This window comes from Dermochelys coriacea, chromosome 4 (assembly GCF_009764565.3).
Source record: "Dermochelys coriacea isolate rDerCor1 chromosome 4, rDerCor1.pri.v4, whole genome shotgun sequence".
Classification (NCBI taxonomy): Eukaryota; Metazoa; Chordata; order Testudines; family Dermochelyidae; genus Dermochelys; species Dermochelys coriacea.
In genome coordinates this window covers 61928740-61944471 of record NC_050071.1, presented here as the reverse complement: position 1 = coordinate 61944471, position 15732 = coordinate 61928740, and the positions used below count along the sequence as shown (strand labels likewise).

The 15732-nt window shown below is 43.4% G+C and overlaps 1 protein-coding gene across 3 annotated transcripts in view; it reads left to right on the top strand.

Moving 5' to 3' along the window:
* Positions 1-15732, top strand: part of DCHS2 (dachsous cadherin-related 2) — a 236933-nt gene that overhangs the window by 184178 nt on the left and 37023 nt on the right. Inside the window, exons 10-12 of one of the 3 annotated variants that reach the window (XM_038400391.2) lie at positions 252-491; positions 8291-8425; positions 8689-8898. In XM_038400391.2, coding sequence (XP_038256319.1) covers positions 252-491; positions 8291-8425; positions 8689-8898 — 585 coding nt within the window. Of the gene's footprint in view, positions 1-251; positions 492-8290; positions 8426-8529; positions 8640-8688; positions 8899-15732 lie in introns of those variants that run through there. The other 2 variants (XM_043513269.1, XM_043513268.1) reach the window with 2 other exon arrangements.

Here is a 15732-nt window from a genome sequence, read left to right as displayed (position 1 = left end):
AGAAAAAACATCTTATTTGTAAAGTGAACACATTTGGATATGAAAATCAATGCCACATTTACAGAGTTTTACATTTTCAGAGCGAATTGCACATTAAGATATCATATAAATATTTGCACTACTTGAGCTTCTCTTGGACTGCAGAGGTAAACGAATAGTGACTGACTATTGTGATAGTGTAACTTACTGTACTAAGAGGAGAGTGTTATAAGGAAACAATGCCTTTTTGAATTTTCTATTCCTTATAACAGGGTTGCTAACCACAGCCTTTCCTTTGGACCACAAGAGTCAAGAATACTACCGTTTGACTATCATGGCTCTTGATGATGGCACACCAGCACTCTCTGCAACCCAGATGCTGATTGTAAGCATTCTTGATGTAAATGATGAGAGGCCAGTATTTCAAAAGCAATTGTATGAAGCTGCAGTCTCTGAAAACCAAGATCCTGGAGAGTTTGTCATTAAGGTGGAAGCTGTAGACAGAGATTCAGGTAATTTCAGTCATTTTAACCATTACTTTCATACTGGAAATAATGTTAATGTTAATTACCACATCTTGGCTTCATATTTCTAAACCTCTGAATGAAGATGGACTCCCCAGAAAGGTTTCACTCTTCTCCATGGAAAATTCAAGCAAGCCAAGGAAAGTGAGAAAAATAGAAATAGTCTTTCTTGTTTTGCTTAAGAGTTTTTGCTGAAATCAGAATCCAGTTTTGAATATTCAGGACCAAATACCAACACTGTATACAGTAGGTTGTTTCTCATTTCCAAATTCCGAAGTATAAATAATCAGCAAAGAAAAAGTGTAGAAGACTACCATAGCTGAGTAAAGGGATGTTGCCAGATAAAAAATCTAAAAAAAGAAATTACTTAATAACAACACATTAAATAATTAAAACAGAAAGACTATTTAAAATATAATTTATCTTGTCATCCTTTATGCTGTTTAGTCTTTGCATTTCACTTAGGCATTCTGATCCACATGTGCGGAGCCCCAGTGAAGACTAGGGATTCTGTCCAGAGGTCCATCTGTACAGATCACATTGGAGGACTGTGTTCTTAGATTTGATGCTGGAACTTGTCTGGTCAGGTTCAATTTTTGGCTTTCATGCCCTAGCGTAATGCTGCAGTGTTTGGGTTGCAGACACTAAAGAGGAATGTTTAAATTTATTAAAAAATTATATTTAAAAGATTTCATATTATATCTACTAATACTAGGCTAAGGAGAACATTTATTTAAACAAAAGGCAGTAAAACTAAATGTTGCCTCAAGCTATGTAACACTGTCCCTTTAAAACATACTTCCCAAATGTCAAATTTCCCCAGCAAGGGGCCTTTTGCTCTAGCACCCTTTATAATAAAGTTTACATTAGGTGAGCTGTGGGTGTATTTTCAGGGTGAAATCCTGGTTCCATTGAAGTCAATGGCAAAACTCCCTATTAACTTCAGTAGGCCAGAATTTCATCCTCTGTGCTTAAAGAAACAATATTATTACAAAGGACTTGATTCTCCTGCCTTTGAAATGAATGACAAAACTTCAGTTGATATCAATGAGAGCAGAATCAGGCCTAAATTTTGGGAAATCATGACTTAAAAGTCATAGATCTAGAATTGTATGGGAACCTGATGTGGAAGGCAGTCAATGATTTTTTTCCCCAAAACTTGAAATACTAAAATAAATGTAAACTAAGTTAAAATCAATATTTGCAACTTCTGTTCCTTCAAAGCAGAATATTTCTAGTGTTTAAAAGTTACTTTACCTGGTAAAGATACTTTTTTTGTAATGGAACCAGCAAATGTGCATTAATTTCTTCTGGCCAGAAAGGGGCACTGTCATCCAAGTTTTTTGTTATAAGAGCACAGAAAAGGAATCTTGACCTAGAAGCCAGCTGCAGATTTGTAACCTGATGAAAAATTGAGGACATGACGACTTCATGTATTTTTTAAATAACACTAAATTTTGTTCAGAGACATACAAAATGGATGAGGAAGAGGGGTTCCTCATATGCTCAATTCCTCTGTACCACATGCTTTCTTCCTCCACATATGTTTTGCAGTATAGTATAGTGCTGTGCTATGTAAAAAAAAAAAAATTGTTAGAGCTGATTAACAAAACCGTCCTCTGCACTCAGCAAGATTTATAGTTCTACTACTGTGCTCACAATCATTGTGAAAGGCAGGTCTGAGGGGGACAGACCAGTGGAGATACCATGTAGGAAGGACTCTTCATCCCCATGTGTGCCACATATGTGCACTGTTGTGCAAAAGCTGTATCTAGGAGACCACTGAAGGGAAGAAGTAGGCAGGTAACCCTGTGGGTCCATGCATGGTATGAATCTACATGGCCCAAAGCCAGCATAACAGCTGAACAGTATCTGTGTTCATCCCCTTACCACATGCCCCAAAGTACTATTTTTATTTATGTTTTGTTAATCGCCAACAGCGTGTTCAGCACTGTACTCAATATAGAAGTGAAGGCAATACTTGATGTGAAAAGTTTACGGTCTAAAAGAGGGATGCAGAGAAGCATGGGAAATTTGCTTGAATTCCACCCCACCCAATTCCCATAATTATTTTTTACTCCTTTCTTGTGGGAAGTGCAGAAGTGAAAATTGTGGGAGCATTTAGAATGAGGAGGTGGTAGCGGAGGCTTGGGAAAATGAGATAGGAAGAACATTCCAAGCATAAGGGGTGGCATAGAACAGTAGCCAGCAGCAGGCTGTCTGCATAGAAGCATTGGCTGGAGCAGTATGTTGTGGCTGAAGGGTCCTTCCTCCAGTTCTGTTATTTTTGAACACATTTTCCAGTAACCACAGTCCTTCTGTTGGGGCTTTTTCTCACATTATCAAAATTTGGCCCAATGTTATGTGTATATTGCAGTACTATTCAAACCCAAAACCAAAAGGTGGGGAAACATTCAAAGTAGTTAAATAAGCATACCGCATGTTGAAATAAATGTTGTTTGCTTTTTTATATATTTGAGAATAATGCCACAATTATTTTTTGCATATGGGCTGTCACCTTGCTTTCTGAAATACATTGGTGGACACAGCTACATTTCACATCCACAAAGTTACTTGTTTGCCCTAGAGATAGGGCTTACTTTCCTCCTTTCACTGATTCTTTTTTTGTCTGGTGTGTTCCTTGACTGGCCACATGGAGGAGTCCTGTTTACTGCCAAATGCACCTTCCAGTCTTCTCTTCCTCACTAGTTCTCCCACTTTGTAGATTCTCTCCCTATTGAAGAGGGAAAGCATGCAACTATAAATTAGTTTGTGTTTGACTCAGGCTTCCAGTCTGACCACCACTTTGAAATATCGGTTATGAAAGACTGCATTAGTGGCTGAGGCCACTTTCACTCATTTAGACATCCATTGGACATCCTGCTCCACCAACTCCCACCAGTGTACCACAGGAAGAGTCCTTTAACCATTAGGCAAGCAGCCACTGCATTTCTACTGGCACCTCAGACTGCCCCCTTTTCTCTCAGAAGGAAGACCTCTTGCATTGTATGAGGGCCTGTGCTCCTGTGGAATTTCCACCTTCCCCACAGGAACTCTAACTCTGTTGTCTCCTTCTTCTGGGCCATTGCACCCAGGGAACTGTCTTGTCCTAAATTTTGAGCAGTTTCTCCTGAGCATGCTTCCTGTGAGTTTCTCAAGCTGCATCCCAAAAACAGTCTGGAGACACATGCTTCCTGCAGGTCCAGTAGGAGTGTACACTGCAAACAACCCACAAATCTAAGCTCTCAGACATGAGAGCAAAGATAACTGCAGAATGTTTCAACTAGGTAAGATACTTGGGTTGAGGAACCCCCTTTATAGCAAAAATCTTGGGCTTTGAACCAGCTCTATGTGTATCTAATAAGTTCTGTCTTTAAGCTCATGCTCACCATTGTCTGCAATTCCAAATATGAGCATCATGAAAACAAAATCAGAGTATTAATAGTGATCTTAATACTATAAACCTGGGTGAGATTTTTTTTCAGCTTTTGATATGCAGAAAGAGTTGATTCAAGTATAGGAACTCAGTATTAAAGCTGGAAAGCAGTGCCTTGTCCTGAGAGGAGTCCAGTTCAGAAGTCCCTGTTTCAAGAGAGTGTAGTAATCTTCTTGCTGTGTTCTCGTACTGCTTCCCACCACATCTATGCATATGCGATTGCCTGATCGTTGCACTCTGCCGGATCACTGGAAGAGCACGCACACTCAAGCAGCTGGCATTGCAGGAGAAACTTCATATTTGAGGCTCTCTGTTGTAGTCACAGGTATTGGGGTTAGTGATATAGCCCTACTTGATCATTGCATCTCTAGACTGGCCAACTACAGTGTGGCATTGATTAAGACAAAACCTTATAGTCCAGAGTTGATCTTCACCGAGTAGTAGGTGTTTGACTGTTGGGGGCCAGAGCAAACAGGCTACAGGGGCGTTATCTACTCTTGTTTGCCATTATTGAATCCTTGCCTGTTTGGGTGATGATGTTAAGGGGTTAATGGTGGCAAGAAAATTTTGTCATGTCTTTAGGCAACTAAGCATCAGTGTTAAATCATATAGAAGATGTCTTGGATCTGGGCATTGCTTTGTGCACTCTGCTAGCAACTTTCCCGCATATATTAGGGGGAGCAATACCTGCGAGGATATAGAGGTTGTTGACATGGGTAGGCTTAAGACATGCTGTAATGTAGTGGCAGGTGGTGTTTAATACAGGGTCTAGCTTCTTTGTCTTTGGGGGTTGTACCCACGATGCACAGGCATATTCAGCAGAGGGGAAGCAAAGTGCCAGTGCTGTTGATCACAGTGTGGATGGATCTGCATCCCTCTTTGATGTAACCAGCTTGCTGAAAACATTGTTTTGGATGGTAACCTTGGCTTTGTTTTTCTCAATATGGGTTCTAAAGGAGAGTGTGTGGTCAAGAGTAACAGCAAGGAATATGGGATTTATGGAATGAGTGTGTAGTAAATATAAGGTGCAGTAAATAGTCCTGCTTCATTCATTTCATATTAGTTTTAAGATGCAGTAGCATTTTTAGCTTAAGAACTCTGCAGAAGAGCAGCTACAGAGACTTCCCACCTCCTGTAGAGCTTCTGAGCTCTGCCACAGAGGGGATACTGTGGAGCCAAGAGTTAGAGTAAGTGGGAACATGGGGGAGCCTGGCTGTCCATCCTCCTGATTTGTCTCTAGCTCGTGAAGTACTAACTCTTCAGATGGGAGATTCTGAATGGTGGAAAAGTATTTCCTCATTGTGGGTTTGTTGGACTCCAAGCCTTTTTTACCAGTAGTTGGAGCAAAGTTCCACTCAAACTTCCAAAAAATAATTCTAGTTGGGCAGAAAAAAATTCTTTTAAAAAAGGGAATGTTTCAGAAAGTTATAATCAACTGGAAAATGGGGGTTGGAATGAAAACACTTAAGCTTCCTTAGCAAGAGCTGTCAATAATGTACCTCCAGAGGTGAGTTAAGTCTAAATATGTCACTTGTTCTGCCAGGTGTGTGATATTGTAATGCACTGACTGTATGATCACCACTTCCCTCTCCTGGATAGTGTGTCAGACATGCTTAAGTGTTTATCATCCTCTAATGGACTTGCGGTCCAGTGGCTGGAGGCCTGAAGGGAGGATATTATAAGCATTCCCACACTGGCAATTAATCAAGAATGTCCTGTAGCTCAAAGGATAGAAGCTTGTGGTTTTTATTTTAAAGGTTGGAAATTTTATTTCTAGTAGTGCATTTATGTGGTTAGCTGACTGTTATGGTAGCTATGTGTCTGTGTAACATTGGCTACAAATAATGACCGTTGTGAAGAATCTGTCCATGAAAGTCTTATTCAAGGCCTTTAGTTGCAAAAAGACACAGGGTTTCATCACAAGTTCATGTCATCTCTACCCCTAATTCAGTAGTTATCATCTTTCTCTGTTTACGGTGTTTGTACTTTCAGATGTAGCTAATGATTGCTACATGCAGTTGACTTGTATCAGCTAATGTAGTCATTTTCCAAACAGCTAGAGCTGCAGTGATGCTTTTATATTTAGGTAAGATATACTTTGCATGGGGAAGGGCTGCAATAGGTTGTTGACTTTCAATTTTCCATGAGGTTACTCCAGGGTTGTCTTTTCCATTACGTGTTTTTCTCTGATCTAGAAAGATGTAAGAGCATATTTAATGTATCCTTTCTGCTACACAACTTTCCTTGTATTTTGAATAAACATGTCATCCCTTTGAATTAATAAGAAGCAAGCCATTTACAGTAGTTAGTCCCTTAATCAAATGACAACAACTTCATTAAGGTGTGTGAATCTGTTTCACCAATGCCAGTTAAAAGAAAAACAAGGCCTTGGCTGGCAGGCCTTTTTTTCTCCTCACACTGCGTTTACATGGATATAACTCCAACTCTAATGGAGTTTATCCTGATTTCCGCTGGTGTATGTGAGAACAGAATCAAGTCCAGTGTGTCTGAGCCTAAATAGCTTCAGAATTTGCTAAGAACTCCAACCCTTTCCAGGTGCATTAACTGTATCTAAACTACTAATAGCCTGTTGTTAGTTTAAAAAAAAACACAGAAAAATGATCAAATAGAACTTGTGAAAAAGCTGGAAATATACTTGCACAATAGTACAAGATGAATGCAAGTTGCCCTTGGTGTATAATATAGGATTAATCTCATTGAAGTTAATAGCGTGAATGATCTTACTCTATAACCAATGATGGAAATGTTATACTTTTCTTGGGAGAGCATTGAAACCACAACAAAAATGGGAGAAATTATTTTGAATCCATAATGGATAAGAATATGGAATCAGATTTATCCATCTAAACAGGAGGCAGGCAGCTTTGAAAAGAAAAATTAAAATAAGTCTACCTTTGCTAATCTCCTTATTCTCCAGAGCAGGGCAAACTACAACCCACTGGCTGGATCCAGCCCACGAGCTGTTTTAAGCCAGCCTGCGAGCTGCACCACGCAGTTCAGCCCCGCTCTGGCTGGGGCGCTGGGTCGGAAGCCACACCACACGTTTTCCAGAAGCTGCAGCATTGCCCTGCTTTGGCTCCTACGCACTCCAATGGGAGATGCTGGAGGCAGTGCCTGCAGATGGGGCACTGTGCAGAGTGGCCTGGCCGTGCCTCTGCGTAGGAGCCGGAGAAGGGACATGCCACTGCTTCCGGGAGCCACTTGAGGTAAGCATCATTCGGAGCCTGCACCCCCTGAGCCTCTCCCCATGCTCCAACCCCCTGCCCCAGCCCTGATTCTCCCCTGCTCTCCAAACCCCTTGATTTCAGCCCGGAGCACCTTTCTGCAGCCCAAACCTCTCATCCCGAGCCCCACCCCAAAGCCTGCACCCTCAGCTGGAACCTGCATCCCTTCCCGCACCCCTGCCCCAGCCCTGATCCCCCTCTCACCCTCTGAACCCCTCGGACCCAGCCCAGAGCACCCTTCTATACCCCAAACTCCTCATCCCCAGCCCCACCCCAGAGCCTGCACCCCAATCCCAATTTTGTGAGCATTCATGGCCTGTCATACAATTTCTATTCCCCGATGTGGCCTTCATGCCAAAAAGATTGCCCACCCCTACCCCAGAGACACCCAGACATGGTAGTGATCCCATACTATACACCAAGTGATATGTCTGCATGTATAATCAGGAATTACACAAGACAAAGTTATAATGAGCTCGTTAAATAGCAATCAAGGTGTTTGAAGGACTAATTAGGAATATAGTATGGAGTTCATACTTGTAGAAATTTATATTGGAGGGAAAAGTCTTAAACAGTCATTTTTGGGAATCCTAGAAGGCTTTTCAAAACCAAGTATTTCATCTTGGAGATTTCTCCCTGGCAAGTTCAACTGAAGTAAAGATACTGATGCCTGTCTCTTGAAGTCATCATGGGTTCCTGAACAGGTTCCTCTAGGTACACTGCTTCTGTGATGCACATGAGAAGCGAATCACTAATAATTTTAAAAACAAACACTTTATTGAGCTGCTAAAATATGCATATGCCGAGGCTCAGTTACTGTATGATCTTGCTGCTCTTGTCCTTCTTTGTCCTTAACTCCAATCCTTCTCAACTACATTACCTATGCTAATCATGTCACACCTAAAACTAGCTTATAGGTTCATCAGGGCAGGGACCATGTTTTGCAGTTGATTCTCTGAAGTGCCCAGCTTATTTTGTATAAGTTTCCTGCAAACACAATGCTATTCCATTAATTTCATCCATAACACTTTCCGCAGACTAAAGATCACAGAAAAAAAGTATCATAAAGCAGCACATTTTACTGGATTTTCCTTTCTGTTTTTAAGGAATAAATTCCCTGCTTCAGTATGAAATCTTACCAGGAAATGGGTTTGAGATTTTCCAGATAAACTCAGATACTGGACAGGTGATGACAACTGCCTCACTTGACAGGGAGGCCCAAGAGATTCTCAGTATAAAAGGTAACAGTATGAGATGTTTGATGTACTGTAAAATGGGATGTGGAGAGTGTGGGTTCACTTATCTGTGTTAACTTTTCTCAATTTCATGTGACTTATTCAGATAGGTGTAGCATGATGTTCGGGAACAGAAAGCAGCTGTATTAGCACATGTACTCTGATTTTCTGTATAGCACATGGACTTTAATATTCTGATACTACTGATGAAGATCCATCATTACACTAACATCATTAATATAAACTTGCTTTCTGTGTGTTAATCTCAGTCCTGGTTCGAGACAGTGGAACCCCTTCTTTATCCAGCACAGCGACAGTTATCTGCAAAGTACTGGATGAAAATGACAATACTCCTACATTTCTCCTTCCTGTCCCTGAGATTCAAATTCTGGAGAATCAAGAGCCTGCAATAGTGCACACTACACTGGCTGTAGATACAGATGCTGGCAATAATGGAACTTTACGATATCAAATAATTGGTAAGTATGGTCTTTATTCCATATATTACTAATACCAAAAAAAGTTGTCAGAAAATAGTTAAACAGGAGTTTCAGGTTTTAAAATAGTTCTGATTTCAGCCAGTCCAGATAGATCTCAGCTAGTGCAATGGGAGTCCTAAGACTCCCTTTAAACTGAAAAAACCTTCCACCTCCTCCATTGGCACACACTTCCAACCCAACCTCTCAGCCTAGCGATCAGATTTGGGAGTGTACAGAAGAGAGGAACAAAAATAATCTGGAGGAGTGAAAATAGGAAGAAAGAATAAAAGACCTAAGTATAGCTTGCTGACGAAGAGAGGGCATGGTAAGTATCTGTAAGTGCATGGAAGGATACAATCACCAAGAAGAAAGAGACTTTTTCCAGGGTATTACATATGGGATAAAATGTGTAATGTTGCAAAAGCTCTTTCTGGTGAGAATATTGACCTAAGGGAAGACATGAAAGCTCAAATGTTTGGGACATTTAAAACTAGATTGGATAAAGCACTACAAGAATATATAGCAAGAAAAAATCCTGCACTGGCAGGGGATGAACTAGATCAACAGTTTTGAAAACTGAGCCCACCTTCAGGAAAATGAAACCAATTGCACCCCATGTCATCCCCTCCATGGATCATTAAAGGCCTGCCAATCTTAATGTTATACCCCTTATGAATGTCCCACATTTGGGAAATGCTAGCTTCTTCTTCAAGTAGATGCAGCCGTGTATTCCACTTAGGTGTGTGCGTGCCCAGTGCCTTGTGGTCTTCTCCAGTCACTTGCCTAGCAGTGACTAGAGAAGGGCAGTGCTCTTGCTTTGTGGTCTTAGTCCCTCCACTGTCTGTCTGAGGTGGTGCCTCTCCAACCACCATCAATTTCTTCTTACAGTCCATGGCTGGAATTAGAGCTCTTTTTGGTCTTAACCTCACAGCCTTTCACTATTTTAGTGTCTTGTTCTAGTTGTATATAGTTAGTACTAGTGTTAGATTTAGTGTTAGTTGTATTTAGTTAAATACCCCTGTGATGCCATCACCGGGGTTAAACGTTGTCCGTCATGTGGGGAAATGATCTCAATAACGATAACCCCACACAAGGTGTTTGCTGTGCTTGGATGAGGCCCAAGTCAAGGAGTGGTGTTCGATCTGTAGATTGTTCATGAAATAGACTCAGGTGGATAGGGACCTTTGCCTGAAGCAGCACCTGTCCAAACAAGCCATGTTGCCTGCTTTGTCACCAAGGCTCTCATTGGATCAGAGGTAACTCTCGGGTTCTGAGAGTGCTGGCGTTTCATGCTCTGGAGCCAGCACTTCTCTGAATGATGGAGCAGATCCCCATGGAGAGCGCAAAGGAAAAGGTTGCATAAGACTAATCAAGACCACTCCAGTTCTCCTGGGGACTCTTCTGCTCCCCCCAGGAAGAGTGTGGACCAGCAAGGGTAAGTGCCAGGATGTGGAATGTCTCTAATCACTCCCCAGAGTAGCATGTAGGGAGGTCAGAGACACTGTACCAGGAACTACACTTCCAACCCTGGAGCATCTGTTGAGTCCAATATCGACAAGGCATCAATTGTTTGCATGCCGGCAGTATACCAGGCAGATGTGGACCACCTCTGCCTTACCATCCTGACCTCTCCTTTCATCCAGGACTTTGCCATAGCTACGTCATTTACATCCCTGTTGGCTGGATGGGTCACTGAACCCTTGGGCTAATTGGCACCGCACACCGATGTTCCCCTTCCACAGTCTGTGGAACCAGGGCCAGTACCGGGCTCAAGCAAGGGACCTCCTTGGAATTGGAAAACTTCTTGGCACGATTGCATTTGGTATGACAGATGTTACCATGGTGGCTTTCACAGCCCTCCATTTCAGCACCATCAGCTGCTTCAGTACTGCCACTGACTTCAGGGTCAATAACACTTCCAGTAGCAGCATACTTGGTGCCAGCAGTATGGCTTCCATCATCTGTACTGGTCCCTGCCTTGTTTAGGACGATGGATGAGTCAAACCAGTTAATCACTTTCTCAGATATGGCTCCACCTTTATCCCCAGAAACTTGAGGCTCCTCAGCGTTGAGGTTGCGATCTTCCTCCTCCTGCTTTCTATCACCTGACCCATATCGGGGACCCTTTATGGAGCACTGTGAGCACGAGGATTGGCACTTGTCTCACGGTTGGGACAGGGGCCCTTGGCCCAATACCTGCTGGCCATCAATACCTTATCCTTATGCCTAGTGTCCTCCGTGGAATCCGTGGGATGCTCCTTGGTTGGGGAGGTCACACTTCTCAGTTCACTCTAAGGAGAGATCGACAGGCAAATTGGTGGTGGCAACTGTGGACCCACAGAAGGATCAGGCACCAGTGAGCCTTCCCCGTGCAGAGCTCATGGAGCTACTCCTTCCAGCTCCACCAATCCAGGAATGGGAGCCAGCATTGGCACATTTTTCAGAGTAGCAGCCGTGTTAGTCTGTAGCCGCAAAAAGAAAAGGAGTACTTGTGGCACCTTAGAGACTAACAAATTTATTTGAGCATAAGCGTTCATGAGCTACAGCTCACTTCATCAGATGCATCTGATGAAGTGAGCTGTAGCTCACAAACGCTTGCATCCGATGAAGTGAGCTGTAGCTCATGAACGCTTATGCTCAAATAAATTTGTTAGTCTCTAAGGTGCCACAAGTACTCCTTTTTTTTAGCATTGGCACAGTTAACCAACTCTTCTTCATCCCCAGATGATTCAGCAATGTCTGGCTCTTCCTCTCCTCCAATACCTGAAGATTTCAAGGACTCTCCAGACCTTTTGCAGCATGTAGCTGCTTCCCTGGGCATTCAGGCAGAGTTACTGGCTATCCTGCAGCCTCCTGCTCCTGGGAGATAGCCCTTCCTCTCACCGTTAGGATCCTAAAGCCTTCTTTGAAGCACACCTGCTTCAGTACTGCCCACTGCAAAGCACATGGAGAAATGCTATTTTGTCCCAGTGTAGGGATTTGAGGGCTTTTACTCCCACCTGGCCCCACATTTCCTAGACATAACTGCAGTACATGATAGAGTCTGGCAGGGAAGGTTTAAGTCCTCTCCTAAGGACAAGGACTTGAAAAGGATGGACAGGAAGGTTTACATTTACTCCTCCCTGCAAATACAGATGACAAACCAGCAGGCATCATTGTCCAAGTATAGCTTTATAAATTGGGCAGCTATGTCTAAGTTTGTGGACCAGCTACCTGAAATTTGTAGAGAGAAAGTTTGGGTGCTTATCATCAAAAGCTGGTGAGTGACCAAGACGTCATTGTAGTCCATACTGGACTTCGCAGATGCTTTGGCCAGACTTGTGGCCTCTCTGGTGACCATAAAAAGGGCTTACTGGCTGTAGAGTTTGGGCATCACTCCCAACATGCAGAGGATTTGCCCTTCGGTGGCAGGGTGTTATTTTCTCACAAATGGATCCTCCTTCAAGGATTCTAGGGCCATCCTATGGTCCTTGGGATTGTACACACCACTAGTTCAGAGACTGCTTTGGTGGCCAAAAGCAGCAACAGTACCACCTGCAACACACCTTTTGGGCAGCCTTTTCTTCCCCTGAGACAGCGGGATTACCCCAGAAAGGGGCATAGATCCCAGAGGAGGAGACAGTCAGGTCCAGGGTTCGGCCAGTCAAAACGCTATCCCCTGACACCCACCCCAAGTGCCCATTTTGACTTCTTGATCCAGAACAACAGTCTGGTCATCACTTCCTGTACCCCCATCTCCTTTTAGGGAAAGGCTAGCTCACTTTCACGAAGTTTGGGGATCGATTACAACTGTCCTAAGCACCGTCAGTTTGGTCTTTGCCAATTAGATTCTCTCAACTCCTCCTCCTCACATCCCTTCCTGTCCTTTTTTGAGATCCCCCTCATGAGATACTGCTCATCAAGCTGATCCACTCTTTATTGGCCTTGGGTGTAGTGGAGGAATTTCCTCCAGAACACTGGGGTCAAGGCATCTATTCCTGGTACCCAAATCCAAGAGAGATTTAAGGCCTAATCTTGAACTCCTCAACCTTAACAAATATATCAGATACAAGAGGTTGCATACGGTCACCCTATCAGCTGTCCTCCCCACGTTCACTCAGAATGACTGATTTGCTGCTCTTGACCTTCAGGACTCTTACTTATATGTGGCAATTCTACTGAGCCACAGAAGACTTCTCTGGTTCATCATGGCAAATTGCCATTTTCAGTACACAGTTCCTTTTAGTCTGTCTTCTGATCTCCCTCCCTCCCCCTCCCCCAAGTTGTTACCAAATGTATGGTCGTGGTGACGGCATACCTCAGGAAGAAGGGAATCCATGTCTTCCCATATCTGGATGACAAGCTACTAAGGGGCAGGTCCAGAGAACAAGTTCTTGCTCATGTACGGATTACACCATGCTTACTCGACCATCTGGGTATCATCCAAAACACCAAAAAGTCAACACTGGTCGCAACTCAGAAAATTGAGTTCATTGGGGCCCTAATAGACTACATGAGTCTAAGAGCATTTTTGTCAAGCAACTGTTTCCAGACAATTCTCTGCTTTTGTCTCAGTCTGCAGTCTCAATCTTCCACAACAGTTCACGTGTGCCTGAGGTTCTTAGGCCACATGTCTGTATGCACACAGGTGGTTCAGTTTTCAAGGTTGCACCTTTGTCCTCTTCAGATGTGGCTCAAAACTGTTTACTATCCAACCCTTCACCCCCTGGACAGGTTGGTCCGCCTCCCTCCTTTGATCCTGGACTGCTTGCAGAGGTGGACAGTTCACAGGAATGTATGTCAAGGCATTCCCTTCGCCTGGCCCTTACCAACCAGCACTATTGTCACCGACACCTCCTTGATAAGTTGGGGAACACATCTGGGTAGAGTACTGCGCCAATATAACATTGTATCTACGTCTGATCCGGAAAAATCGTCCATGGATGCAGATCTGTGGATCTAAAATGTATATCCGCAGATTGGCAGGACTCTACCAATTTGGGGTCACTGAAAGTTCAGGCTCTGTGGTCAGAGCAGAAAGCTTCCCTACATATCAATTTCCTGGAGCTTTGGGCCATCTACAATGCCTGTCTTGTTTTCCTAGGCTGCAACAAGGGTTCAGTAGTTCACATGCTTACAGACAGTATCACCACAATTTATTATTCAAACAGTCAAGGGGGAGCACACACAAGGGTGCTCTGCCAAGAGGCGATTAGGCTGTGGCAGTTGTGCACTGAAGACTGTATCATTCCAATAGCCGATCATTTTCCCGAGGTCCAGACTCATCTTGCAGACCATCTCAGCAGGAATTTTTCTCTTAATCACAAGTGGTGTCTGAAGCCAAGTGTCCTGCGAGTCATCTTTTTAACATGGGGCATCCTGACAATTGACCTGTTCTCTATAAGGGAAAACATGAAATGTCATCTGTCCTGCTCTTGAGAGGTTCTCGATCCAGGCTCTCTGATCAATTACTTTCACCTCAACTGGCAATCATCTCCTGTACACTTTTTTCCTCCGATCCCAATCATTCATCCTTAAGCTGAAAGTGGATTGGGCCAACACCATCCTCATTGCCCCAGCATGGCCAAGGCAGTACTGGTTTTCCGACCTTCTTGCAGTGTCAATTCAGTCTCCCATATCCTTTCTCTCCATCCCAACCTGCTCACACAGAATCATGGTCACACTTCCTATCCCATGCTCAGCTCTTTGCATCTTACAGCGTGACTGCTTCCTGGTTGAATGAGGAGAAAGAGCAATGTTTGGACTCCGTCAACAGGTCCTGATCAATAGTAGATAACCCTCTACCAGGATGTTCTTTTCTGGAAAATGGAAGCGTCTTTCAATGTGGTCATTGGCCCATGGAGTACAGCCCATGCTATAAAGGATGAACTGCAAGTTCAGTCATCAGGCATTGTGCTTAGCTCTTTGAGGGTGCATCTAGTGGAGATCTCAGCCGTTTATTCATCGTTTGTGGACGATCGGTGTTTTCGAGTGCCATGGTGGTGAGATTCTTGAAGTGAATTCTTTGTCTCCATCCACCGGTGGGACTGTAACATGGTCTTAGTGGACCTCCGTTCAAGCCTCTGGGATCTTGTCCCTCTCCTCAAAAATGTGCATTCCTTGGGCGATAACATCTGCAAGGAGAGTGAGAGTGAGAGTAACCCAAGCAGAGCCTCCTTACACACTGTTCTCCAAAGACACAGTTCTCCAAAGACAAAGTGGTGATGTGGCCACACCGAAAATTTGAGTCTAAAGTGGTCTCTCAGTTTCATTTAAACCAGGTGATATATTTGCCTGAGGTTTTTCCTAGGCCGAATTCATCTCCGGAGCAGCAGTGTCTTCACACATTAGACAATGTCCGGCCTTTTATTTGGACAGGACTGTATCTCATCTGTTTGTGTAGTATGCAGACCGTATGAAGGGGCAGGCAGTCTCCTCACAGACACTTTCTAAGTGGATAACTTCTTGCATCAAAACTATATATGACACAGCTTCAACTACGCCCCCTCTCTGGGTGTGAGTTTATTTTATGAGAGTGCAAGCTACTTCAATAGCATTCTTCAGCGATGTCTCAACATTGTATAATTGCAGGGCTGCCACATGGTTGTCAATATGTACATTTATGAATCGTTATGCCATTATCATGGCATCCAAAGCTGATGCAGACTTTGGGAAGGCATTCCTGCAGTCCTTGTTTAAGTAGACTCAGAACCCCACCTCCTGTGGGTTCTGTCTATGAGTCACCTAAGTGGTATACATGACTGCCTATACTCAAAGAAGAAGAAAGGGTATGGTAACTGTGGTTCTTTGAGATGTGAAGTTAATGTGTATTTCACGATCCATCCCCTCTGCATC